Source organism: Meleagris gallopavo, chromosome 15 (genome assembly GCF_905368555.1).
Source record: "Meleagris gallopavo chromosome 15, MGAL_WU_HG_1.1, whole genome shotgun sequence".
Lineage (NCBI taxonomy): Eukaryota > Metazoa > Chordata > Aves > Galliformes > Phasianidae > Meleagris > Meleagris gallopavo.
The window spans coordinates 1238526-1265551 of NC_139418.1; the positions used below are offsets into that span (position 1 = coordinate 1238526).

The 27026-nt window shown below is 53.2% G+C and overlaps 1 protein-coding gene and 2 pseudogenes across 1 annotated transcript in view; all 3 read left to right on the forward strand.

Annotated features, from left to right (window-relative positions):
- Positions 1-2837: 2837 nt before the first annotated feature.
- Positions 2838-27026, forward strand: part of LOC100544252 (protocadherin gamma-C5) — a 194703-nt gene continuing 170514 nt past the window's right edge. The window contains exon 1 of the mRNA XM_085236619.1: positions 2838-5333. Coding sequence (XP_085092745.1) covers positions 2853-5333 — 2481 coding nt within the window. The 5' untranslated portion in view covers positions 2838-2852. The remainder of the gene's footprint in view (positions 5334-27026) is intronic.
- On the forward strand, positions 14460-17228 carry LOC109364199 (protocadherin gamma-A5 pseudogene; annotated as a pseudogene).
- Positions 23033-26045, forward strand: LOC104915509 (protocadherin gamma-A2 pseudogene; annotated as a pseudogene).

A 27026-nucleotide genomic window follows, 5' to 3' on the forward strand; every position in this document is an offset into this window, starting at 1 on the left:
TGAAGAAAGGTTGAAGCAGCTGGGCTCACTCATCTGGGGAAGAGAAGGCCTCATTGCAGTCTTCCACTACTTAAAGGGAGCTTATAAATAGGCAGTAGAGGGACTTTTTAGATGGTCTGATAATGATAGGACAAGGGAGGACAGTTTTAAGCTAAAAGAGAGGGGATTTAGATCAGATGCTGAGAGGCAATTTTTTACCCTGAGGGTAGTGAGGCACTAGCACAGGATGCCCATGGCTGTGGATACCCCACGCCTAGAGGCATTCAAATTCAAGGTGGATATGACCCTGGGCAATCTGATCTAGTAGGTGGAAATCTTGCCCACACCAGGAAGATTGGAACTGAATGGGCTTTAAGGTCCCTTCCAATCCAAGCCATTCTATGATTCCATGATTCTATGACTGTGTGATTCTTCAATTCTATGATACTGGGTGTATGGGAACTGTTGAGTGATGGTCTGAACCACTGATTGAGCACCTGGGGAAAGGAGCGGATCAGCCCTGGGAGCACAGGTGAAGGCAATTCAGCTGTGTGACTGGAAGGGTGGAGCCTGGCTGCACCTTTCCTAGATCCCATTTAAGGGCTGACTGCAGTAGGGGAAGATCTCTTTTTGAAGGTCTTTCTCTTGTAGAGCTTTCCTCTGCAAATCTGAAATCTCCTGATACAGGTAAGCAATCTTTTTCCCTTCCATTATAGCATCTTTCTATTGTGCTGATCCTCCCATTGTGTTGATCTGTCCAATTACTACACTTAGTTACTGAGATACTATGACGCTATTATAATAGCGTACTATGAAACTGAGGGGAGATCTCATGGTGGCCTACAGTTTACTCACAATGGGGATTGGAAGAGAAGTCACTGATCTCTATCTGGTGATGTGAACAGGACCTAAGGGAATGGTATGGAGCTGCATCAGGGGACAATCAAGTTGGGTATAAGGCAAAGGTTCTTCACTGGAGGATGGCTGGTTGCTGCTGGTCCTCAGGGCGGTGGTGATGTAGCCAACCCTATCACAGTTCAATAAACATTTGGATAATGCACTCAGAAATATGGTTTGAAATGTGGCTGGTCTTGTGTGGAGCCAGGACTTGAAATCAGTGATCCTTAAGGGTCCCTTCAAAATATGGATTTCCTCATTCAATGAAAATTCTACAGAGAAACCAGGGTTTTTGAAAGGCTAGAAGACTTTTTCTTATATGGTTCCTTGACTGGGGTAAAAATGGGCAAGCACGTTTGCTCAGGTTGGAGATGTTGCCCACAGTACATAAAAGAAAATAAGGGAAGCAGCGACCTGCTGGCTGCTCTCTGGGGACATTATGATCCTTGAGCATAAAGGCTGACAGGACAGCTGGGCCTCGAGGGGAGTGGTGAGTTGTGCAAAGTCTAGTTGGAGGTGGGTTTGGGTGTACCCCAAGGGATCAATACTTGTTTCAGTTCTCCTTAACATCCTAATTAAGGATTGAATGATGGAGGAGTGTACCATTTACAAGCCTGCAGACGGCACAACCAGGAGGAGTGGGTACAGCAGAGGGTCATATTGCCTCCCAGAGTGACTTGGACAAGCTGGAGGAATGGGAAGGATGGTCATGGAATTCAATAGGGAGAGATGCAATGTCCTGCGTGTAGGGGCAAATATGCACCAGGAAATCAGCTTGGTGGAAGAGGCTACAAGAACCCTCCACTGGACAGTAAGTTGAATGTAACTCAGTAGTGTGCCCTTTCCACAAAACAGTTAACAGTGTCCTGTGTTGCATTAGACAAAGCATTGCCAGCAGGTTGAAGGAGTAATCCTTCCCCTCTGTTCGCCCTTATTGAGGCCACACCTGGATCCAGTTCATTACTCCCCCCGTAAAAGAGGGTCATACTGCAGGGGATCCTGTCATATAAATAAACACCAGGAAAAATGGTATAAAGAAGATGGTTGGTTCTGTGCTGTCCAGTGCCAGTACAAGAGGAAACAGTCACAATCTGGAACAAATGAGGGAGCACTAATACAGCTTAAGTGAAAATAGAAACACTCACAGCTGAGTCTGCTTGGCATGTTGCATATGGTCAAAGTCCTTCCGGAAGATAGGATCCTCAGGGTTCCCAACATCTCCAGTGAAATGAGGTGATATCTATGCTTATTTCTTCCTATCATTCCCACTCTATTCAGTGATAGTGTGGATGGCAGCTGATGGTATGAGTGCTTTCCTCACTGCATTACAATAAACTGTCAGTGCCTGCTGTAAAACAGCTGGTTCTCAATCTTACTAAGCTGAATATCAGGGTGCATGAGGCATCTCAGAAATACGTGTTTTAAAGCAGTTTTTGTCCTCTGAAACTGGCAGCCCCTAGGAGTGAGTTTCTGCTTAAGAAGCAGTGCAGAGGGCAGAATGTGCCACAAGGAGAGGCAGAAGGTGAAAGCCAGGTCCCAGCACCTCAGTGCTCTCTCTGCCCACACTTCACCTGCTGTCCTTCTTATGCATTCGTGTACCAGGGTAAGGTAATTCGGCTTCTGAAAGTGTGTCTGCAAGAACATCCAACAGAACTGCAGACGCCCTGTTCTGTGAAACACTGGTGCGGTTAGCAGCAGCTAATTGAGCTAAGAGGAGTGGAAAGAAGGTAAGTGCCGCGGCGGAGCCTGCAGTTGTCGTGCGCGGCTGAGAGTGTCGCTATTGGCTAAGGCTGGGTAAAGCAACGGGAGGAGTAAGGCAGAAAAGAGGCGAGCCGGCAAATGAGCCCGGTGCTGTAGGTCCGAGGACGCAGAATCCCGGACGGACGGCACTGGGAGGAGCACGGCGGGGCGGCGGTGATACCCAGGACTGCTTCGGACGGGAAGGGGCGAGCGAGAAGCTGCACACAGGCGGGGAAATGGTGGTGAGAGAAGGGCGCTGTGGCCGAAGGCAGCGGGCGCTGCTGTGCTGCGTGTTGGTGGCGGTGTGGGAGGCGGCGTGGGGGCAGCTGCGCTACTCGGTGCCCGAGGAGCTGCCCAAGGGCTCGTTCGTGGGCGACGTGGCCGAGGACCTGGCGCTGGAGATGGCGGCACTCCATGACCGCGGCACCCGCATCCTGGACAAAGGCAGGACGCAGTATTTCGCTCTGCATGCGAGCAGCGGCCACTTGATGACGGCCGAGAGGATCGACAGGGAGCAGCTGTGCGAGAGCGAACCACAATGTGTGCTGCGCTGTGAGCTGATCGTGGAGGGCGAGATGAAGGTTTATGCAATCGAAGTGGAAATTACGGACGTTAATGACAACGCGCCTAGCTTCCGAGAGGGAGAAATTGAACTCAGAATAAGTGAGGTGACAGCCGCGGGGTCACGATTACCTGTGCCCGAGGCTCACGACCCGGACGTGGGTGTGAATTCCCTGCAGAGCTACGCGCTGAGCGGCGACGAGCACTTCTCGCTGTCGGTGCAGGCGGGAGCCGACGGCGAGAAGCGTCCCGAGCTGGTGCTGGCCAAGGCGCTGGACCGGGAGGAGGCGGCGTTTCACGAGCTGCTGCTGAGGGCGAGCGACGGCGGCGAGCCTGCGCGGACGGGCACGGCGCGCATCCGCGTGGCTGTGCTGGACGCCAACGACAACGCGCCCGCGTTCAGCCAGGCGGTGTACACGGTGCGAGTGCCCGAGGACGTGCCCGTGGGCTCCACGCTGCTCAGCGTCACCGCCACCGATCCTGACGACGGAGTCTACGGGGATGTGAAATACTCGCTGAATAAAATTACTCAGAAAGCCTCGAAGATATTCCATCTGGAGCAAGATACGGGAGCGATCAAGCTGGTGAGGAATCTTGACTTCGAGGAATGGAACTCCTATGAACTGGAGTTGCAGGCACGAGATGGAGGTGGCCTTTTCGACACGGCGAGGGTGTCGATCTCGGTGACGGACGTGAACGACAACGCGCCAGAGTTGATTGTTTCCTCGGCGCTGAGCGAGATCTCGGAGGACGCGGCGCCGGGGACGGTGGTGGCCCTGCTGCACGTGCAGGACCGCGACTCGGGCGCCAACGGGGAGGTGCGGTGCAGCCTGGGCGAGAGCGTGCCGTTCCGTCTGGAGCGGGCGCTGGACGACTACTACAGCGTGGTGACGGCGCGGGAGCTGGACCGCGAGCGGGCGTCGGAGTACAACGTGACGGTGCGGGCGGCGGACGGCGGGTCGCCGGCGCTGCGGAGCGGCGCGGTGCTGGCGCTGCGGGTGCTGGACGTGAACGACAACGCGCCGGTGTTCGCGGAGGCGCGCTACAGCGCCCGGCTGCCCGAGAACAACGCCGAGGGCGCGCTGGTGCTGACGGTGCGCGCGTGGGACGCGGACTGGGGGCAGAACGCGCGCGTGCGCTACCGGCTGCGGGAGGGGCGGCTGCGGGGCGCGCCGCTGTCGTCGTACGTGTCGGTGCAGGCGGAGACGGGCGCGCTGTACGCGCTGCGCTCCTTCGACTACGAGGAGGTGCGCGAGGTGGAGCTGTGGGTGCTGGCGGAGGACGGCGGCGCGCCGCCGCTGAGCAGCAACGTGTCGGTGCGGCTGCTGATCGCGGACGAGAACGACAACGCGCCGCAGGTGCTGTACCCGCCGGCGGCGGCGTCGGGTCCGGGTCCGGGCTCGAGCTCGGGCTCGGGGTCCGTCGCGGGCGCGTGGAGCTGGGCGGGCGTGGAGCTGGCGCCGCGGTCGGCGGAGCCCGGCGCGCTGGTGGCCAAGGTGGTGGCGGTGGACGCGGACGCGGGGCAGAACGCGTGGCTGTCGTACGAGCTGGCCAAGGCGACGGAGCCGGGGCTGTTCCGCGTGGGGCTGCACAGCGGCGAGGTGCGCACGGCGCGCTCGCCGCTGGCCCGCGACGCGGCCCGGCACAGCCTGGTGGTGGTGGTGAAGGACCGCGGGCGGCCGGCGCTGTCGGCCACGGCCACGCTGACGGTGGTGCTGGCCGAGAGCGTGGCCGAGCTGCTGTCGGAGCTGGGCAGCGCGGCGGCGCCGGCCGAGCCCGCGGGCGGCCTGACGCGCTGGCTGGTGCTGGCCGTGGCGGCCGTGTCGTGCCTCTTCGTCGCCTTGCTGCTGCTGCTGCTGGCGCTGCGCCTGCGCCGCTGGCGCCTTTCGCGGCCGCCTTCGCCGCCGTCGGCCGGCGGCGCCTGGCGCGGCGTCCCGGCCTCGCACTTCGTGGGCATCGACGGCGTCCGCGCCTTCCTGCGCTCCTACTCGCACGACGTGTCGCTCACGGCCGACTCGCGCAAGAGCCAGGCGCGCTGCGCGGCCGGCAGCTGCTGCGACACGCTCCCGGCCCGGCCGCCGCCCGACGAGGTTTCCGATGCTCTCGTCCCGACGACTGAACCCTTCGTGGAGAGTGGTGACCGTCCTTTCTCAGAGGTATGTTCTTCATTTTAACCTTCTTTTGTGCCTTTGGTGTTGTTCTGACCTTTTAAAAATGATTTTATTGAATTGTTTTATTACTTTCTGTGTTTTTCAATTTCCTTTTCCTTTCACCTTTCTTTAGTGTTCAGTTAGTGTGTCTTGAGATTAGATATTTTGCACCTTGTAACTGGCTTGTTTGTTCATCGTGGACATGGCTTAGTGCTCTGTGCGCGGTCTTGGACATGAGATGTTGTATTGTAGTAAATAGGAAATGCTGGGTAATGTATCTCTTTTGTGTGTTTTAAGTGACAGCTTCTGTAGCGGCTGCACTGAGGAAGCGTGTTTTCTTTGTCTAAGATACAATTCGTCCAGGGCCTTAAATACAGGTGTCCATGTCTTTGTTTTATTTCCTGAAACTCTATGAATTCAAAATAGTTCTTCGTTGTGAATGATTAGTTATTTGTTACTGTGTTATATGCATAGGAGCAGCTTGGAGGAATATAAATTATCTACCACCAGACAACTGCTCAGGTAGTAGTAAAACGTATTTTTCTATCCATAAGAAGGTAAGGAACTCTTCACAGTGATATGTAGAGAGAAACAGAGTTGGTGTATATGAGGGTCATACTCCAGGTCCTGTGGAGTCCTCTTGATCTTCTGCTTCAGTGGCTGTGTTGATACAGCTTTGAATGGGGTTTAGTGCTTTAGTGAGTTATCATTGCTTTTCATGAATGTGGCATCTCTGTTTTTTCCATGGCTTGTTCAAGCAAAAATAAGCAGATGACATTCGCCGGAAACCATTTTTGAATTTTGGGACTTGCTTGTAATAACACTCGGCTTAGTCAAGAAATTGCTTCATCATAGACACAGATAAAAAGTGATTGGGGGATGGGTTGTATAGCACTGATACTATGCTGCTGCCTTTCAAATGCTGGAAGAGATGGGATCCGATAGGTCTGGTTTGACAGCAGTTGTTTTCTCAGTGATTGGAATTCCTAGCTTTGCTTGGCTGTCAGTGATACGTTTGTAAGTGGGAAAGCTGACTTTTAGCTTGTGCTCTTCCAACCATCGAAAATGAAATCACAACTTATGTGCAGGTTTTTGGCCTTCTGCCTATCTTGCTTTTTTTTCCTTACAGCAGTGATAGGAAAGCAGTGGGAACACTCCAGCACCATGAGTCTTCAGGGCAGTAAGACTGTGAGCACTGGGAGAGGGCTTCTGCAGCAGCAGACTTTCAAGTGTAAGGAAGTCAAACCTGTTTGCTTAGATAGAATCATATTATGAAATCATGACATAAAGTGTTTTGGGTTGGAGAAGAACTTAAAGACCATCTAGTTCCAATCTGCTGCCAAGGCAGGACTGCCACCCACTAGATGATTGCTCAAAGCCCCATCCAACCTGGTCTGAATGCTTTCAGGTATGGGCCATGCATCTCTGGACAACCTATTCTAGTTATTTACTGCCCTCACTGTAAATATTTTCTTCCTAATGTCTAATCTAAATCTACTCTCTTTTAGTATATGACTTACCCCTTTGCCTTATCACCGCATTCCTTTATAGGGTCCCTCCTCAGTTTTCCTGTAGGCCTCTTCAAGTACTAGAAGGCTGCTGTAAGTTCTCTCTAGAGCTTTCTCTCTTCCAGGCTAAACAAATTCAACCCCCTGCAGTTCTTTATAAGAGAAGTGCACCAGCTCTCTGATAATCCTTTTAACGTTTCTTTTTACTTTCTCCAGCAGCTTTATGTCTTTTTGTGCTGGTGACCCCTAGGGCTGAACATGGTACTCAGGTGAAGTCTTACAAGAGCAGAGTAGAGAGAATCACTTCCCTCGACCTGATAGCTAAACTTCTTTTGATGCAGCTCAGGATATGACTGGCTTTCTGGACTGCAAGCACTCACTAACTATATTCAAGTTTTTTATCCTCCAGCACTCCCAAATCCTTCTCCACAGGGCTGCTCTCAATCCAGTTTTTGTCCAGCTTGTATTTATGTTTGAGATTGACCTGACTCAGGTGCAGGACCTTACATTTGGCCGTATGGAACTTCATGAGGTTCTCATGGGCCCACCTCCCGAGGCTGTTCAGGTCCTTCTGGATGGCAGCCCTTCCCCCCTAGTGTGCTGACTGCACCACACAGCTTGGTGTTGTCCACAAGCACTCAATCCCACTGTCCATGCCACCAACTAAGATGTTGATACCGGTATCAGTACAGTACCTAAGGGCCATTCTGTGAAGACTAAAGAAGCGCATCCAGGAGCTCCTGGCTGCAATTCTCAGCGCGGACTCAGGGTGTCACTGTAGGCCAATGCGGGGAATGGACTCCGCCGGCTGTGGCGCCCGCGCAGTGCCGCTCCGATCCGGGCAGAGAGAAGCAGAAGCGATCCTGCTCGGCTCCAGCCCGCGTTGTTTTCCTCCAGTGTCGATTCAGCCGCTCGGGAAGCTTGGTCGACTGCAGAACGCGCTTCAGAACTGCGGAGAATGGAGGTCCGAGAGGCAGTGCGGGGCCGGGAAGCCGCCGGGCGGGTCGCGCTGCTGACCGTGCTGCTGCTGCTGTGCTGCCGGGCGGTATCGGAGCGGCTCCGCTACGCGATCCCCGAAGAGTTGGGCAGGGGTTCGCTGGTGGGGCCGCTGGCGCGGGATCTGGGGCTGAACCCGACCGAGCTGCTGGTGCGCCAACTGCGGATTGTCTCCGGTGATGAAAAGCGATACTTCGTTCTCGAGGAAGAGAGTGGAAACCTGCGTGTAAACGAGAGGATAGATCGAGAGGACATCTGCGGGGACGTGACGCCTTGTGTCTTCGGTTTGGAAACTGTCGTGGAAAACCCTTTCAATATATATCACGTGAGCATTACTATCCAGGATATCAACGACAACGTGCCGCGCTTTGACAAAGAGTTTGTGGCTATAGAAATGATCGAGTCCGCTCCTCCCGGGACGAGGTTCCCTCTGGGCACTGGCAGAGACCCCGACATTGGGGTGAACTCGTTACAAAACTACCAACTTACCCCCAATCCGCTCTTCTCTCTGGTAGTGAAGGAGATTTCTGACGGGAGGAAACACGTGGAATTGCTATTGGAGAAAAACTTAGATCGTGAAAAACAGAAAAGCCATAATTTGATACTGACGGCAGTGGATGGTGGGGATCCAGTCCGATCTGGAACTGCGCAGATTAAAGTTGATGTGACAGATGCAAATGATAACGCACCAGTGTTTGACAAAGAGATCTACAAGGTTCGAGTGCCAGAAAACCTTCCAGAAGGCTCCTTAGCTTTTCAGGTGAAAGCCACTGATGGCGATGAGGGTACAAATGCAGAAATCACCTATTCTTTCAATGACATCGCAAGCAGTGCTCACCAACTCTTCAGCCTGGACCCCAAGACAGGTGATGTGAAGATTACCGGTCCTCTAGATTATGAAGATATGAAATATTATGAAGTAACTGTTGAAGGCAAGGACGGAGGCGGGCTGAGCACACACACCAAAGTGCACATAGAAGTTATAGACGTGAACGACAATGCTCCAAGCCTTACCCTCCTGCCTATCTTGAACCCTGTACCCGAAGATTCAGTCCCGAGCACGGTCGTGGCTGTGATTAACGTTCGTGACAGGGACTCCGGAGAAAATGGAGAAGTGACCTGTAATCTTGGCGGTGACTTGCCTTTCAAACTAGAAGCGTCATCAGAGAGTACCTACAAGCTTGTAATTCAAAATAGTCTGGACAGAGAGGAAGTTTCTGCTTACAACATCACAATCATCGCTACGGACGGGGGCAGCCCGGCGCTGTCGAGCCGCGCGGATCTGGTGCTGGAGGTGTCGGACGTGAACGACAACGCGCCGGTGTTCGAAGAGGCCGCCTACAGCGCCTACGTGCCCGAGAACAACGCGGCGGGAGAGCCGGTGCTGCGCGTGAGCGCGCGGGACGCGGACGCGGGCGCCAACGGGCGCGTGAGCTACGCGCTGGCGGGCGGCGGCGCGGACGCGGCGTTCGTGTCGGTGCGGGCGGAGACGGGCGAGCTGTACGCGCAGCGCTCCTTCGACTACGAGCGGTGCCGCGAGTTCGCCGTGGAGGTGCGGGCGCGGGACGGCGGGACGCCGGCGCGCAGCGCGACGGCGACGGTGCGCGTCTTCGTGCTGGACCGCAACGACAACGCGCCGCGGGTGCTGTGGCCGGCGGAGGGCGGCGGCGCGGGCGCGGGGCCGTTCGAGGTGGTGCCGCGCTCGGCCGAGGCCGGCTACCTGGTGGCCAAGGTGGTGGCGGTGGACGCGGACGCGGGGCGCAACGCGTGGCTGTCGTACGAGCTGCTGCGAGCGCCGGAGCCGGCGCTGTTCCGCGTGGAGGCGCGCAGCGGCGAGGTGCGCACGGCGCGGGACGCTGCCCGGCACAGGCTGGTGGCCGTGGTGAAGGACCACGGGCAGCCGGCGCTATCGGCCACGGCCACGCTGCACGTGGTGCTGGCCGAGAGCGTGCGGGACGCGCTGCCGGAGCTGGGCGAGGGCCCGGTGGCCGCCGACCCGCCGGCGGAGCTGCGCTTCTCGCTCGTGCTGGCGCTGGCGCTGCTCTCGGCCGCGTTCCTGCTGAGCGCGGCTGTGATGTTGCTGGCGCGCCTGCGCCGGGCCGGGCCGCCCGCCGTCCTGCGACCGTCCCGTGCCGGCCGACTTCTGCGAGGGCACCTTGCCCTACTCCTACAACCTGTGCGTGGCGCCGGGCCGCGCCGTGGCCGAGGGTGCCTGGCTGCTGCCGCCCGCCTTGCTGCCCAGCGTGCCCGCCGACGAGCCGCTCGGTGGGGAACCCTGCGGGAAGCGGAGCCCGAGCACTGGAGAGCCGCCCGACGACCTCCCCGGACCGCAGGTCAGTAACTCTGCTCTCTCCTCCTCTTGTCTCTCATTCTTATCGACCTCCACATCAAACGCAGCGTCCTACTTCTTAGGGGTTTCTCTGGGTAGCGTTGCTGGGAGGCATCTCTCCGTATCACTCCGAGAGGATGAAACAGAGCTGCATTTCAGCTGTGCTTCGCAGTCGGTGGTTAACAGCTTCAGCACGTGTTTAATCGGTGATCACACCTTTGGGATCGGCTGAGATGTTTTGGCAAGTTGGAAATCTGTTGGTTAATTGTTTTGGTAATGTGCTATCATTAGTGTGGTGGATCAATGTTGTCGTGGTACGATATCCCTTGGCAGCCCTTTCTCCGTGTTTTTCTCACCATTGCTATCAGCTTTCTGATGCTTGATCTCTTCTTCACTTGCCTTTTATGTTCAGATGATTGTGCAGAATCACTTCTGAAAGAAACCGACATTTTGTATTGCAGAGCCTGTGGAAATACGAGTGCAGTTTCATGAATGGAAAAACTAAAGATTATTGAATGGCTATGGAGGAAATAGTAAATAAAAAAGCCACTTAAGGAGTATCATGTCAGATTGTAATCTAGAAACGGTGATTAAATCTTGTAGACTGCCTCAAACCTCTTCTTAAGCCTTCCTACTACTAATTTTTAAGAACCCGGGCTGGAGATTTAAAAAAATTTCACCCCATTTCACTGAATTTCTGAGGTTTTGTTTGCAAACAGAATAAGTGGTGACATATTTCAGTTTCATGTTACTGGTTAGCTCTGTGAAATAGGTTTCAATTAATTGTTTCAGTTTTGTTGCACTTGTTCTATAGTTCTGATAGTTTGTATTCTTGGTGAGTTTGGTGAGACTGTATTCAAATGGAATATTAATTGCTCCTTGTTTGGATTTTCATGATAATGTATTGGGTCTTTCCATCCATCTGTGTTGCAGTCTTTGGAAATGTGATGGAGAAACAGCTGGGCAGGTGGTCCTTTGGAGATGCCTGTTTGTCTGGCCTGAAGGTCAAAGAGAATCATACAATTTGGGGGCATTTGAGAATGGCTGCAAGGTACTGTGTTTGTAGGGCTCGTGGAAGAAAGAGGAGATGTTTTACTGATTCTCAGACATTTAATATTGGCTTATGGAGAATGGAGGAATCTCTGTCTTTGGTAGCTACGGCAACAGCCATTTGTTTTCTTGCATTTGGAGGACAAATCACACAGAGAGATCTGAAGATTCTTAGGACAAGTGAAAACCTTAAACTGAAGATTAGTTTTAAATATATAGAAGATAGGTGTTGATATGCAGTTTGCCCAGGCTTTGAATTTAGACCTGATGTTATGAATCTATGTATTTTCTTTCTGCTATCCAAATGACTTCAAAGAACTATGGCTATAGTGTGTGTTTTGAGGTCTTGGACAAGGCACCCGTGTCTTTGTTCTTTATTTGATGGAAGGGGACAGACTTTCTAATAGGGTCTGCTGTGACAGGACTTTTGGAAACAGTTTCAGACTAGAGGAGAGGAGGTTTAGGTTGGATATAAGCAAGAAGTTTTTTACAGTAAGGACTGGATCAGGATGCCCAGAGGTGTGGTGGATGCCCTGTCCTTAGAGACATTCAAGGTTGGGCTGGACCAGGCTCTGAGCAACCTGATCGAGCTGCAGATGTTCCTGTTCACTGCAGGGCAGTTGGACTAGATGACCTTAAGGGTCCCTCCTAACTGAACTCTGTGATTATGTACCAAGTGGCATGATCAGCACTGTTAATCTCTTTAATCTCTGAATCTGTTGCTTGTATAGGTTTCATTTTTTCCTTTTTTCTGGTTTAGGTCTCAAGACAGACCTCAGTGTGGCACATAATCCTTTAGAAGACTGGAAAATATAGCTATAGGCCTGGAGGAGCCTTTTAAGTTGATGCCTTGAACATTTACAGATGTTGAGGCATAGACTGTGATACACTTAATTTTCCTTAAAATACCACTGAATGAAATGTTCTTGCCTGTGGATGAGATATAGCCAATTATGCTTTCTGTGGTGGAACTGAAGGCTTTGAATGCAAAGTACAGAAAGGGATGGTGTGAATTTGTACCCGGAGAATAGCTATCTTCCTGTGGTTTTGGCAGGCAATGGTTTGACTGCATAGTTGATGGCATGGTATACTCCAGTTCTGCTCAAATCCCGGTTGCCTTATTTTATGAGGCACTGATAGTTCCCTGATCATAAGTTATTTGAATGTGAACTATGCATGTAGAACAAGGATGAATGGCTTATAAATATTATTATTGTAATGGCTTAGAATTCCTGCATGAAACCACATTTAAACATCAATATCTCCTTGTGTTCTGATATAAAGTTTCTACCTGGTCAAAATTACATTTTCAGGTCTTGGTTTCCATGAGGTCATGGTTCATGTTCATCATTTCTGGAGAAGGCTGCAGCTGGAAATGTGATTGTTGTTTTGTAGGAAATCTTTCCTTTTCAAGATCTCCAAACACCTGAAGACAGATCTTTATGTGTGAAGGAAATGATGCAGAAGGTGAAAAAGAATGTCTCAAAATTTCTCAGAAGTGTTTTTCTTAGAATGAGGCTTATGACAAGGAGCTTGCACTAATGGTTCCTTCATTTCTGCTGTGCTTCAGATAGTAATCTTTCTTCTTGTTGTGATCTAAGGCTGTGCCTCCATGAGTGTGCTGTTGTACAGATGCTTATAAGATGTGGATATCAGGCATTCATTGCCCTTTATCACAGAATCACAGAAGTGCAGGGGTTGGAAGGAACCTCAACAGATCATTGAGTCCAACCCCCTGCTAAAGCAGGTTGCCTACAGTAGGTTGCACAGGAAAGCATCCAGGTGGGTCTTGAATATCTCCAGAGAAGGAAACTCCAGCACCTCTCTGGACAGCCTCTTCCAGGGCTGTCACTGATGGTAAAGAAGTTTTCTTAGTTTTCTTTGTGTATGTATGGAATTTCCTGTGTTCCAGTTTCTCCACACCACTCCTTGTTCTATTGCTACTCACCACCCAAAAGGGCCTTGCCACATGGACTTGAACAGCACACTTGAGCACACTTTATATATATATATATAAACCATGATGAGATCATCTCTCAGCCTTCCTTTCTCCAGACTGAACAGTCCCAGCCCTTTCAGCTTTTCTTTGTACAGGAGATGCCCCATGCCCTGACCTTTGTGTCTTCCTGCTGGTCTCTTTCTGGAAGATCCCTGTTAACTGAGAAGCCAAGAACTGGGCATAGTATTTCTTATGTGACCTCACAAGGGCAGAGTAGAGGGGAAGGATCACCTCCATCAACCTGTTTGCCACGCTGTTCTTGATGCACCCTAATATACCACTGGCCTTTGTGCCACAAGGGCACACTGCCTGCTCATGGTCAACTGCTATCCACCAGGATACCCAAGTCCTCCTCAGAGCTCCTTCCCAGCAGGTCATCCCCTAACCTGATGCATACAGTTATTAACTTATCAGAGTAATGAGAATGAGGAGGAAAGATCACCTATCTGCATGTTATAGCTCATTTTTTTTACTGAATGATGTCCTCTTGGGTCAGATGAACTTACAAAACAGACCTCTCTGTCATTCTTAAAATGTGTCTCAATGCTGTGTTGAATCAGGTTTTGTACTGCAAAGTACGTTATATATTCTAAATTTCCCATTCAAAAATGGTGTGCTTGGACATGGATGCTAACAAAGAACACAAAGTATAATGCGTTTTTTTCTCTGTAGCAGGAGCGTAAGAAGGGTGAACAGGCAGCTGGCTAATGGCAGCATCATGGGACAGAGAGAGAGCTTTGCTAACTTGTTTCTTAAGGCTGCATTCACATGCATATGGGAGGTACTTTTATGCTGAGAGATGGATCCCAGACGTAAGATACCAGGAAATGAAAACAAGTTACAAGTGCATGTAGCACTTGGACTATTGCACACTGCAAGAAAGAGGAAGAAAATGTCATTGAGAAAGGACTACAATGACTAATATTGGCAGTCTCTGCTGAAAAAGTCTCTTCTGCAACAAAGAGAAAGAACTCAAAACTATTTCACATCCAATGCATGAGAGAAAAAGATGAGAAGAAGTGCCATTTACATTCTCACTGGTCATGAGCATGTTGAAAAAAAGAAAGGACGGTGTCACCCCCTACACGAACAAAACGAGAGCAGGATGCCAAATTCAGACAATCCCGTATGTCTCCAAAACGAACTCGCGGTGCCAGCCCTTCTACAGTTATTCGGTGGAGCCGTGCGTGCAGTGCCGGTCGGCGGCTGCGGGCGCCGCTGTTCACCGCGGAGGAGAGGAAGGAGCGGAGCGCTGCAGGCAGCCCCGCCCGCTGCGGCCCGGCTCGCTCGCTCGCTCTGTCGCTGTGTCGGCGTCCGGGCGGGCTGCGAGCGGCCCCGCGGTACAACGAGGCGGAGGGGCGGCGAGAGCGGTGCGGAGCGGACGCCGAGACGGAGGCGGAGGAGAAGGCACGAGAGAAGTGGCAGAAGAAAAATCAGAAGTGGGAGCGGCGATCGTGAGGTGGCGGCGGTGTTGCGGTGGCGGCGGGGCCGTGCGGGAGATGTGCGCGGCGAGAGAAGGGCGCTGTGGCCGGAGGCAGCGGGCGCTGCTGTGCTGCGTGTTGGTGGCAGCGTGGGAAGCGGCGTGGGGGCAGCTGCGCTACTCGGTGCCCGAGGAGCTGCCCAAGGGCTCGTTCGTGGGCGACGTGGCCGAGGACCTGGCGCAGGAGCTGGCGGCGCTGGGCGGCCGCGGCGCCCGAGTGGTGTCCCAAGGCAGGACTCAGTATTTCGCTTTGCACGCGAGCAGCGGCCACTTGATGACGGCCGAGAGGATCGACAGGGAGCAGCTGTGCCGTCTGCAGGAGAAATGCGTGCTGCGCTGTGAGCTGATCGTGGAGGGCGAGATGAAGGTTTTTGCAATCGAAGTGGAAATCACGGACATCAACGACAATGCGCCCAGCTTTGGAGAGGACGAAATGGAACTGAAAATGAACGAGATGACAGCTATTGGAATGCGGTATGCCTTGAGGCGAGCTCGCGACCCGGACGTGGGTGCAAACTCCCTGCAGAGCTACACGCTGAGCGGCGACGAGCACTTCTCGCTGTCGGTGCAGGCGGGAGCCGACGGCGAGAAGCGTCCCGAGCTGGTGCTGGCCAAGGCGCTGGACCGGGAGGAGGCGGCGTTTCACGAGCTGCTGCTGAGGGCGAGCGACGGCGGCGAGCCGGCGCGGACGGGCACGGCGCGCATCCGCGTGGCTGTGCTGGACGCCAACGACAACGCGCCCGCGTTCAGCCAGGCGGTGTACACGGTGCGAGTGCCCGAGGACGTGCCCGTGGGCTCCACGCTGCTCAGCGTCACCGCCACCGACCCCGATGACGGAACCAATGGAGACGTGAGATACTTATTTCAAGAAGTTTTAGAGCAGACATCGAATACATTCCACATAGAGGCGGAGACAGGAGCGATAAGCCTAGTAAGGAACCTGGACTTCGAGGAGGTAGATTTCTATGAATTTCTCGTTCAGGCACATGATGGAGGTGGCCTTTCAGACACTACGAAGATCACAGTGTCAGTGACGGACGTGAACGACAACGCGCCCGAGATTTCGGTGCGGTCGGCGCTGAGCGAGATCTCGGAGGACGCGGCGCCGGGGACGGTGGTGGCCCTGCTGCACGTGCAGGACCGCGACTCGGGCGCCAACGGGGAGGTGCGGTGCAGCCTGGGCGAGAGCGTGCCGTTCCGTCTGGAGCGGGCGCTGGACGACTACTACAGCGTGGTGACGGCGCGGGAGCTGGACCGCGAGCGGGCGTCGGAGTACAACGTGACGGTGCGGGCGGCGGACGGCGGGTCGCCGGCGCTGCGGAGCGGCGCGGTGCTGGCGCTGCGGGTGCTGGACGTGAACGACAACGCGCCGGTGTTCGCGGAGGCGCGCTACAGCGCCCGGCTGCCCGAGAACAACGCCGAGGGCGCGCTGGTGCTGACGGTGCGCGCGTGGGACGCGGACTGGGGGCAGAACGCGCGCGTGCGCTACCGGCTGCGGGAGGGGCGGCTGCGGGGCGCGCCGCTGTCGTCGTACGTGTCGGTGCAGGCGGAGACGGGCGCGCTGTACGCGCTGCGCTCCTTCGACTACGAGGAGGTGCGCGAGGTGGAGCTGTGGGTGCTGGCGGAGGACGGCGGCGCGCCGCCGCTGAGCAGCAACGTGTCGGTGCGGCTGCTGATCGCGGACGAGAACGACAACGCGCCGCAGGTGCTGTACCCGCCGGCGGCGGCGGCGGGTCCGGGTCCGGGCTCGAGCTCGGGCTCGGGGTCCGTCGCGGGCGCGTGGAGCTGGGCGGGCGTGGAGCTGGCGCCGCGGTCGGCGGAGCCCGGCGCGCTGGTGGCCAAGGTGGTGGCGGTGGACGCGGACGCGGGGCAGAACGCGTGGCTGTCGTACGAGCTGGCCAAGGCGACGGAGCCGGGGCTGTTCCGCGTGGGGCTGCACAGCGGCGAGGTGCGCACGGCGCGCTCGCCGCTGGCCCGCGACGCGGCCCGGCACAGCCTGGTGGTGGTGGTGAAGGACCGCGGGCGGCCGGCGCTGTCGGCCACGGCCACGCTGACGGTGGTGCTGGCCGAGAGCGTGGCCGAGCTGCTGTCGGAGCTGGGCAGCGCGGCGGCGCCGGCCGAGCCCGCGGGCGGCCTGACGCGCTGGCTGGTGCTGGCCGTGGCGGCCGTGTCGTGCCTCTTCGTCGCCTTGCTGCTGCTGCTGCTGGCGCTGCGCCTGCGCCGCTGGCGCCTTTCGCGGCCGCCTTCGCCGCCGTCGGCCGGCGGCGCCTGGCGCGGCGTCCCGGCCTCGCACTTCGTGGGCATCGACGGCGTCCGCGCCTTCCTGCGCTCCTACTCGCACGACGTGTCGCTCACGGCCGACTCGCACAAGAGCCAGGCGCGCTGCGCGGCCGGCAGCTGCTGCGACACGCTCCCGGCCCGGCCGCCGCCCGACGAGGCCGCGCCGCTGCGCGGGGAAGACGCTGCCGCGCACCGCGCCGCCGAGCCCGACGCCCTCACGGTGAGTGCTGATATTTGCCTGTAATCACAATTAATCGCAGTCTCTACAGCCGGTAGTGTTTATGTACTCCTTTCGAGGGTGCATTGTGTGAATGGCTTGTGATGAAAGCACGGGATGTGTTTTGCTGTTTCTCGGTCTTTTATCAATACCCTGATGACCTGATAACAGTAGATCAGGGCGTATCTTTGCTAACACTTCGTATGGCATCTGCCGTATTGGGGTTTTATCACTTTAATGTCTAGTTTCATAATGTGTGGGCAGATGTAAGAGTGATGTCTCTGCAGTGTTAACGCTATTTATCACTTTGGTAGATTCAACATTATTGCCTTGTTTCTTTTTGAATGCTAAAGAGGGATCACAGTGTAGTTGATAGCCCTTTCAAGGCTGGAATATCAGTTATAAATACCCAGTGGTGGAGATGTTTCTGTACTTGTCTTGAATGATTAAAGCTGTCAATAGGAATAATTTTATATTTTTAGGTTTCTATAAAATACTGCTGAATGAGGTGTGGTTCTTGATCTACTTATTGGTCAATGCTGTTATTGTTGATGATGCAAGTGAAGTCTGTGAATGTTGAGAGAAGAAGGTGAGAGGCTGGTGTTGAACGTAAGATGTAGTTAGTCAGTGTGGTTTTGAGAAGGGTAAGAGTTTGATTTCATAATTGGTGCAAAGGTCTGTGCTGGTAACAGTATAATCCTCATTTCCCAGTCATTAGAGGCAAGGATGGTTGCCTGCAAATGAAGGTTTCACCAAAGTTGTTTGTGGAACAGCTCTTTAGAGCTAGAATGGCATATGATCCCAGTGTGAATCCTCATTTATCCAACTCTAGTATCCTGTATCCCTATTATGTACATTTCCTTCACTGTGATTTTCATGTCTTCAGGCCTGTACTGCCTGGATGGTTGTGGTTCATGTTTTCCATTTCTGGCCAATGCTGTTACACTGCAAAATGAGAGTGTTGTATTACAGGAAATTCTTCCTTTGACAAGGTCTCAATCAGCTGTAGGCAAGATTTTCTGTATGAGGTAAAAGGAAGAAGGAGATTAAAGAGGATGTCTTATAGTTTCCTCAAGCCTTAACTTTTAAAATAGGCCCACAGGAGGAAGCTTCAGCTTATGGCTTTCTTATTTCTGTGTGCTTCCAACCATGAGTTTGTTTTGACTGCCACCTTACACTTTGCACTGTTGGCAGGGCTCGACGATTTCTCAATAACACGTTTGCTCGGTGTCTCAGATGTGTTGGTCTTGAAACAAAATGTTAATGACCTTATATATGATTTCTGCTTTACATTTAAACTCTTTCCACCTTCTCTGCATGATGATATGTTTATGGAAAAAATGTTCTTATGTCAACCCCTGTCGTAGTCTTTTTGCATATTGTAGGGAAATGGGCTGGGCTACAGGTCCTTTGAAGTTGTTGGTTATCAACAAGTATTGAAGACAATCACAGGCATATTATTTGGGAATTGCTTTGGGATGCTATGTTTGAAGAAAATGTGGAGGAAAGAGGGTTGTTTCAATGCTGACTTTATAGGACTGGAGCAGACTATGCTAGAAGGCAATTGGAATGGTAAGAGCCACTTTGTGGGTCCATCACTTTAGCTTCTTGTTGAATGACATTTGCCATGACTGCATAGCAAGATCTGAAGATCGGTAAGTAATTGCTTCACTTATCAGTTTTGCCTTGTTTGTTGTCAAAGCTTAAACTAGTAGACAGTGTGGGAGAGAGCCTTCATTACTCTGGACAACCTGACAAACTTGAATGTTTCCAGCTGTCAGGAAAAGGACTTGGATATGTTTACGTTTTCTTCAACTGCCTCTGAATGACATGCTCAACTGACCGACTGCTTCATGTTGAATGTATCCATGGTTCAAGAAAAGGTAGTGAATGCAGAGCAAGGATGGTGAGTGGCTGGATTTGAATGTGAACAGCAGGTGGGTCAGCAATGATACTGTGTTTGGTTTCATAGTTGGTGTCAAGACCTGTAATATGGATGCACCATTTTATCACAGTTTCATTATCTTGTGTAGTAATGATAATCCTCTGATGACAAAATTTAACTCTGTATGTAGAATGGTAGTGCATATCTCTGGTTTCTTATAAATCCTGTGTGAAACTTCTCATGTATCTAGATGTGACATCGTAATGTAGAGTTTCTTCATAGCTGTAATGCTGTTTGTAGTATTCTTCCCAGGGTGGCTGTGTTCCATGTTTCCTATTTTCTGGACTAAGCATATGTGTTTGGAAATGATAAGGTTGTATTGCAGAAACTCCTGACCTTCCTTGAGCAAGTCTCAATGAACACATAAAGACAGAATGTTTTGCGTGACAAAACTGAGACTGAATTTGGGTTGTTAGACTTAGGGTAGTCTGGTTAATTTGAGGTTGGACTTGATGATCTTGAAGGTCTTTGGAACCTGAGCAATTTTTTGATTCTGTGATTCTATGGTTTCCTGAAATAATTTGAAAAGATTCCTTTGTCATTTAAATTTCATATTCACTAGAGATGAATAGGAGAGTTGGAATCTTTCTGAGAAGTGGTGTTTCCTAAAATGAAATCCTCTAGTGTGTAGTTCAGGAGAAGAGTTTACGGCCTTATCTGCAGCTTAAAAACTGTTTGAATTCCAGATGTTGTGGGATTGAATTTTAGTGTCCACAGGGATAACAATTATTCCTTCTCAAAGAATTTCTCAGCCACATTTCTCTTTGAATGCTTCCATGTGCTGTTTGATTGAGGACAGCATTTCCTGGCCTTATGTTCATGTATGTATGTCAAATTCGAAAAAGCAGCAAAAATGGTGTTGTATTTTTCTTTTTTATTTATTTATAGTACTGTGCTATATGTTCATAAGCCTTTTTCACGTCAGCCACTAGGTGGGTATTTCAGGAGAGTCAGCGCTGGTGTGGAATGGCAAAGCTGTACTTGCAAATCTCTGCTTTCTTTTTTTTTTTCATTTCTCTGCTCTGGACATAAACCTTAAAACACTGGATGGTGCGTTAGTATTGTGGAAATGAGGGAGTAATTTGCAGGCTTTGATTGCATGAAACTGTCAAGGATAAAGCTTGTGTATATTTCTCATTCAAAACAATGTCAGTGAATGAAGTGCTCTTTCTGTTGTCTGATAGACTTTAGGAACATGGATATTGTGCATGGTGCTGATAAAAGCCAGAGCCTTTAGAATGCAGCGTGTGAGATCTTGGCTTAGAGTTTTGAAAATTGTTGGGTTAAGGAAGCTCTGTCTGGACTCTTGAAGGCAAACCTTCTTGTCTGGATTTTCCTTCACATCTGATGCCAATGCCAACACCATTTCTGCTATCATCCTGTTTTCTTTGTCCTCAAAGGCCAAGTTGGTTCCCCCAGTAATCAAGTAATATGCAAAATCCACATATGCAGAGCAGGCCTGAGAAGTGAGAGGGGTGGAATAGAACTGGAGGCACTGAATTCTGTAATGCTGAAGACAAAGAAGGGAGGAAGAGTGTTGTGGGGAAAGATGTTCCTCAGAAACACTGATCTAGGGCCATACCAAATGTGATGTATTGCTGTCATACTACACCTGCATGTGCACCTGAATGTATGTTACTTCACAGCAAGTACCATGGTGTTTTCTTCAAATATATGTGTAGGTTCCTGGTTAGAAATTAAGTGAAATGAAAGCAAAGCCAGAGTTTTCAATTGTTCCAGTCTCCAAGTGTGCAAACATACTAGATGGATCTGATGACTGCAGACAGCCCAGGCAAAGAATGGCAGAAATTATTTCTCTGTCACTTCTGTGTAGATGCTCACTTGTAGATGTCTTATTTTTCCAAAAGCTAGAGATTACTGTTCTTGCAACACAGACATAGGGATCACAGTCAGAACAAGAGCATCAAGTCTTCCCTTGAATCAGGAGTATTGATGGTTCAGCAGTGTATTTTCCTGTACCAAGTTTTGACTGCTAGTATTGTGTCTAGGTTAGTGCCTATTTCACTAAGTCCCTTTCTTTCAACATCATGGTGATCAGGAATGACAGTCTTGTTTGTTTCAGACTTCAACCAATACCACTGGATGTAAAATCATGACATATGAAAATGCAAGTTCAATTTTCATTGACTTCCAAGTGCTCATTTTAAGGGAAAGCTGCGCACTACAATAGTATGCCTCATAATGACCAGCAGTTTCTTTATAATTAGAATCAGAATTATTTGAAATGACTGAGCTACTGGTTTGGAGGAAGGCGTTTTTGAGAATGCAGCCATGCTTTTCTACCCGTTATTGCAATCAGAAGGTAGCAAAAGGTCATCCAGAACTGCATATACCCACAGCCTCTCAGTGCCATGTGGTATGCTAGTTACATGGGGAAGTGGTACAGACTTGTCTGCAATGCTTGTGGCCACCTCTTGTGGGTTGTTCTGGTTTACTGGAGGACTGGAGGCACAGAGCCTGCCATCTCAGAGGGCTCAGGGGAACTCCTGGCTCCTCATCTATCCCAACAAGGGGGAACAACTTGAATTGGGAACTCATATTCACGACGCACTGGAGGAATGTGCATGGAAGGTTCCCTTAGCAGTGTGTTATGGATATAGGAGAGCAGGTTATTGTAGGCTATTGACATTGAAAGAAGAAGAGAATTCACCAGTGAATGTAGTAGTAAGTTAATATTGCAGTGCTGGAAAGAACAAGAAAATTTAATTGCAGAATGACTGCAAGAATAATTAAAATAGAGTTCGTGGTGCAGAGGCTTCTTGTACAAATGTGAGATAATACTCAGAAGTATTTAGAATTGGAATTAAGAATAAGGATCCTCCTTCCTATGTTGTAGAAATAACAGACCCAAGATGATCACATTTCCATCTCGTTGATCAAGGTGGCCTTGGATAAAGAAATAATTGTTTTGTCCTCTCAACTGAAAGCAGATGAAGATGCAGCTTGAACTGTCTTGCATGTGGTCCGGAAGATGACTTCTCAAGGCAGAGTTGTGTCAAAGCAACTATACCCTACAGCAGCGTCCCCCAGTTTCTTTCATTACATCTAGAAGCAGAAATACTATGAAGAGGCGAGCTTCCTTCCTTGCCTTAGAGGAAAAATGTTTTTGGAGAACACAACCGTGCTCTTTTACCCATTGTTCAGTCAAATGGAGGAAGAAAATCACCAAGCGTTGAATATCCCCATCACCTCTGATCTACCTGTGGGATGCTGACTACTCGGGAACATGTTACAAATTGATGTGAAGAGCTTGTAGCCAATCGCGCCCTTTATGGGGAGGGCTCAAGGGAGCTGCTGTCTTCTGCATCATGGTTGGGAGAAATCGTTTGGTTGAGAACTACATTTCCTTTTGTATTCTGGTATGTGCACAGCACATGCAATGCCTTTCCTGTGTGAGATGAAGGTGTCATGGACTTCTGAAGGCAGTTGAAATGGAAACAACAGAATTCACAAATGTGTGCAGTGCTCAGATAATTAAAGACTTTTGGAAAAGTGATGAACATTACATTTGAGAGCAACTGCAAGAATAATCTCTGGACATACCCATGGAATTAGTGCTTCTGCAAAAACGGGTTAAGACTTAGTGTAAAAAGATGGAATAAATCACAAAAATTCTCCTTCCTCTGAATAAGAAATCTCGGACTAAAAAGGAACATTCTGCCGCCTGTATGTAATGAGCATCCTGAATAAAGTACTATGTCTTAACAATCATGTTAAGAGTCGGGGAAAAGAGATGCCGGCAATATTAACGAAATGCCGAGAGAGTGCACCGTGCCGGGGTTTTGCGGTGCGGGAGGTTCCAGCGGCAGAAGCAGCGGCGGCGCTCGGTGGAGCCATGCGTGCAGTGCCGGGCGGCGGCTGCGGGCGCCGCTGTTCACCGCGGAGGAGAGGAAGGAGCGGAGCGCTGCAGGCAGCCCCGCCCGCTGCGGCCCGGCTCGCTCGCCCGCTCTCTCGCTGTGTCGGCGTCCGGGCGGGCTACGAACGGCCCCGCGGTGCGGAGCGGTGCAGCAGCGAGGCGGAGGGGCGGCAGAGCGGTGCGGAGCGGACGCCGAGCCGGAGGCGGAGGAGAAGGCGCGAGAGAAGTGGCAGAGGAAAAATCGGAAGTGGGAGCGGCGATCGTGAGGTGGCGGCGGTGTTGCGGTGGCGGCGGGGCCGTGCGGGAGATGTGCGCGGCGAGAGAAGGGCGCTGTGGCCGGAGGCAGCGGGCGCTGCTGTGCTGCGTGTTGGTGGCGGTGTGGGAAGCGGCGTGGGGGCAGCTGCGCTACTCGGTGCCCGAGGAGCTGCCCAAGGGCTCGTTCGTGGGCGACGTGGCCGAAGACCTGGCGCTGGAGCTGGCGGCGCTGGGCGGCCGCGGCGCCCGAGTGGTATCCCAAGGCAGGACGCAGTATTTCGCTCTGCATGCGAGCAGCGGCCACTTGGTGACGGCCGAGAGGATCGACAGGGAGCAGCTGTGCGAGAGCGAACCACAATGCGTGCTGCGCTGTGAGCTGATCGTGGAGGGCGAGATGAAGGTTTATGCAATCGAAGTGGAAATCACGGACGTTAATGACAACGCGCCTAGCTTCAAGAATTTGGATATCGAGGAGGAAATAAGTGAGATCACAGTCCCGGGAACGCGATTTCCCCTGCCCGAAGCTCACGACCTAGACGTGGGTATGAATTCCCTGCAGAGCTACGCGCTGAGCGGCGACGAGCACTTCTCGCTGTCGGTGCAGGCGGGAGCCGACGGCGAGAAGCGTCCCGAGCTGGTGCTGGCCAAGGCGCTGGACCGGGAGGAGGCGGCGTTTCACGAGCTGCTGCTGAGGGCGAGCGACGGCGGCGAGCCTGCGCGGACGGGCACGGCGCGCATCCGCGTGGCTGTGCTGGACGCCAACGACAACGCGCCCGCGTTCAGCCAGGCGGTGTACACGGTGCGAGTGCCCGAGGACGTGCCCGTGGGCTCCACGCTGCTCAGCGTCACCGCCACCGATCCCGACGACGGAACCAACGGGGCTGTACTGTATTCATTTCCCGAGATTTCTGATAAAGCTTCGAATATATTCCATCTAGAGCCAAAAACGGGAGCGATCACGTTGGTGAGGAACCTGGACTTCGAGGAAGCCGATTTGTATGAACTCAGAGTGCGGGCTAAGGACGGAGGATCCCTATCGAACACGGCGAGGGTGTCGATCTCGGTGACGGACGTGAACGACAACGCGCCCGAGATTTCGGTGCGGTCGGCGCTGAGCGAGATCTCGGAGGACGCGGCGCCGGGGACGGTGGTGGCCCTGCTGCACGTGCAGGACCGCGACTCGGGCGCCAACGGGGAGGTGCGGTGCAGCCTGGGCGAGAGCGTGCCGTTCCGTCTGGAGCGGGCGCTGGACGACTACTACAGCGTGGTGACGGCGCGGGAGCTGGACCGCGAGCGGGCGTCGGAGTACAACGTGACGGTGCGGGCGGCGGACGGCGGGTCGCCGGCGCTGCGGAGCGGCGCGGTGCTGGCGCTGCGGGTGCTGGACGTGAACGACAACGCGCCGGTGTTCGCGGAGGCGCGCTACAGCGCCCGGCTGCCCGAGAACAACGCCGAGGGCGCGCTGGTGCTGACGGTGCGCGCGTGGGACGCGGACTGGGGGCAGAACGCGCGCGTGCGCTACCGGCTGCGGGAGGGGCGGCTGCGGGGCGCGCCGCTGTCGTCGTACGTGTCGGTGCAGGCGGAGACGGGCGCGCTGTACGCGCTGCGCTCCTTCGACTACGAGGAGGTGCGCGAGGTGGAGCTGTGGGTGCGGGCGGAGGACGGCGGCGCGCCGCCGCTGAGCAGCAACGTGTCGGTGCGGCTGCTGATCGCGGACGAGAACGACAACGCGCCGCAGGTGCTGTACCCGCCGGCGGCGGCGTCGGGGCCGGGTCCGGGCTCGAGCTCGGGCTCGGGGTCCGTCGCGGGCGCGTGGAGCTGGGCGGGCGTGGAGCTGGCGCCGCGGTCGGCGGAGCCCGGCGCGCTGGTGGCCAAGGTGGTGGCGGTGGACGCGGACGCGGGGCAGAACGCGTGGCTGTCGTACGAGCTGGCCAAGGCGACGGAGCCGGGGCTGTTCCGCGTGGGGCTGCACAGCGGCGAGGTGCGCACGGCGCGCTCGCCGCTGGCCCGCGACGCGGCCCGGCACAGCCTGGTGGTGGTGGTGAAGGACCGCGGGCGGCCGGCGCTGTCGGCCACGGCCACGCTGACGGTGGTGCTGGCCGAGAGCGTGGCCGAGCTGCTGTCGGAGCTGGGCAGCGCGGCGGCGCCGGCCGAGCCCGCGGGCGGCCTGACGCGCTGGCTGGTGCTGGCCGTGGCGGCCGTGTCGTGCCTCTTCGTCGCCTTGCTGCTGCTGCTGCTGGCGCTGCGCCTGCACCGCTGGCGCTTTTCGCGGCCGCCTCGGCCGCCGTCGGCCGGCGGCGCCTGGCGCGGCGTCCCGGCCTCGCACTTCGTGGGCATCGACGGCGTCCGCGCCTTCCTGCGCTCCTACTCGCACGACGTGTCGCTCACGGCCGACTCGCGCTGCGCGGCCGGCAGCTGCTGCGACACGCTCCCGGCCCGGCCGCCGCCCGACGAGGCCGCGCCGCTGCGCGGGGAAGACGCTGCCGCGCACCTCGCCGCCGAGCCCGACGCCCTCACGGTGAGTGCTGCTGCCGTCGGCGGCTCCCGACTCCTTCTCTCCCCGCTTTATTCTCGCTCGGGGCGTTGCCTGTCTTCACTATCACGTTTTCCTTTTCTGCCCTTCTGTTCTCATTCGCTCAGAAGTTTAGCGTTACCGCACCTCCTTCTTAATGCTGTATGTTATTTGCCTTTTTGCAGTCAAACACAATCTTTACATTTGGTGGTGTTGTCTAAATGCTTTGGGATGCTGTGTATGAGTGAGTTGTGAGGAATGCGTGGGATGTGTTTTGCTGTTTCTCAGTCTTTGTTGAAATTCTGATGACCTCATAACAATAGGTCCGGGTGAGTGCTGCGACCGCGGCAGCTCCCGACTCCCTCCCTGCCTTCTTCCCCGTTCGCCTGTCCCTTTGGATTTGACATTCCTCTGTATCACGTTTCCCCTCCTTGCTCCAGACTTCCTTTGTTTGTGGGGTTGTTGGTTTTGTTCATGTCTCTTTCCTCTTCTCTATCCTCATTCACTCGGTTGTTTGGTGTTAACTCCCCTAAGTTGCAGAGTGTTGTCGCTCTCTCGCGTCGACTGCGATAGTGACAGTGCCGTAGCCAGAAGCGTTTCGAGAGATTCTATTCGGGTCCAAATAAGTGTTTGCACTTTCACTGCCTTCTTTCAGTTCGTGTCGTTTCTCCCTTTCTCATCTTCACCCGAAGGGAAGCGACTCAGTCGTCAGATAAACTATATGCATAGGAGGTTCCTTATCTTAAATCTCACTGTGAGTTTATCTACGTGTATTGACAAGTCAAACGCTGTAGCTTTGATGTCGTTCCTTTCTTTTTGAGCTAACACTTACTTTTCATTACCTGCACTGGTAATTAAAAACGAATTCCGTATCTTTAGAGACTGAATAGATGAGAGAGATCAGTATTTTTTTTTTTTTTTAATTTTCATGGGCAGATGCTGTGACTCCCATATGAGTGTTATCATATAACGGCTAGAGCATCTCTTACAATTGTCCTACTGAGTCTTAATGAGCCCGGTTGTAATGAAGCTGCTTTCCCTTCTTTCTGAATATTTCTGTTGATACATCATAATGTGTTGAGCACATAATTGCTTTTGTCTCCATCTGTGGAGTCGTTTTTCATGCACCGGTAGGAGAAACCGTCTGTGCAATTGGTTCTTCAGTGTTGTCTGGTAGCTGATAGGATAATACACAATTAGAACAGTTTGTGAATGCCGTCAGGGTGTTGTGCATGAAGGGCTCACAAACAA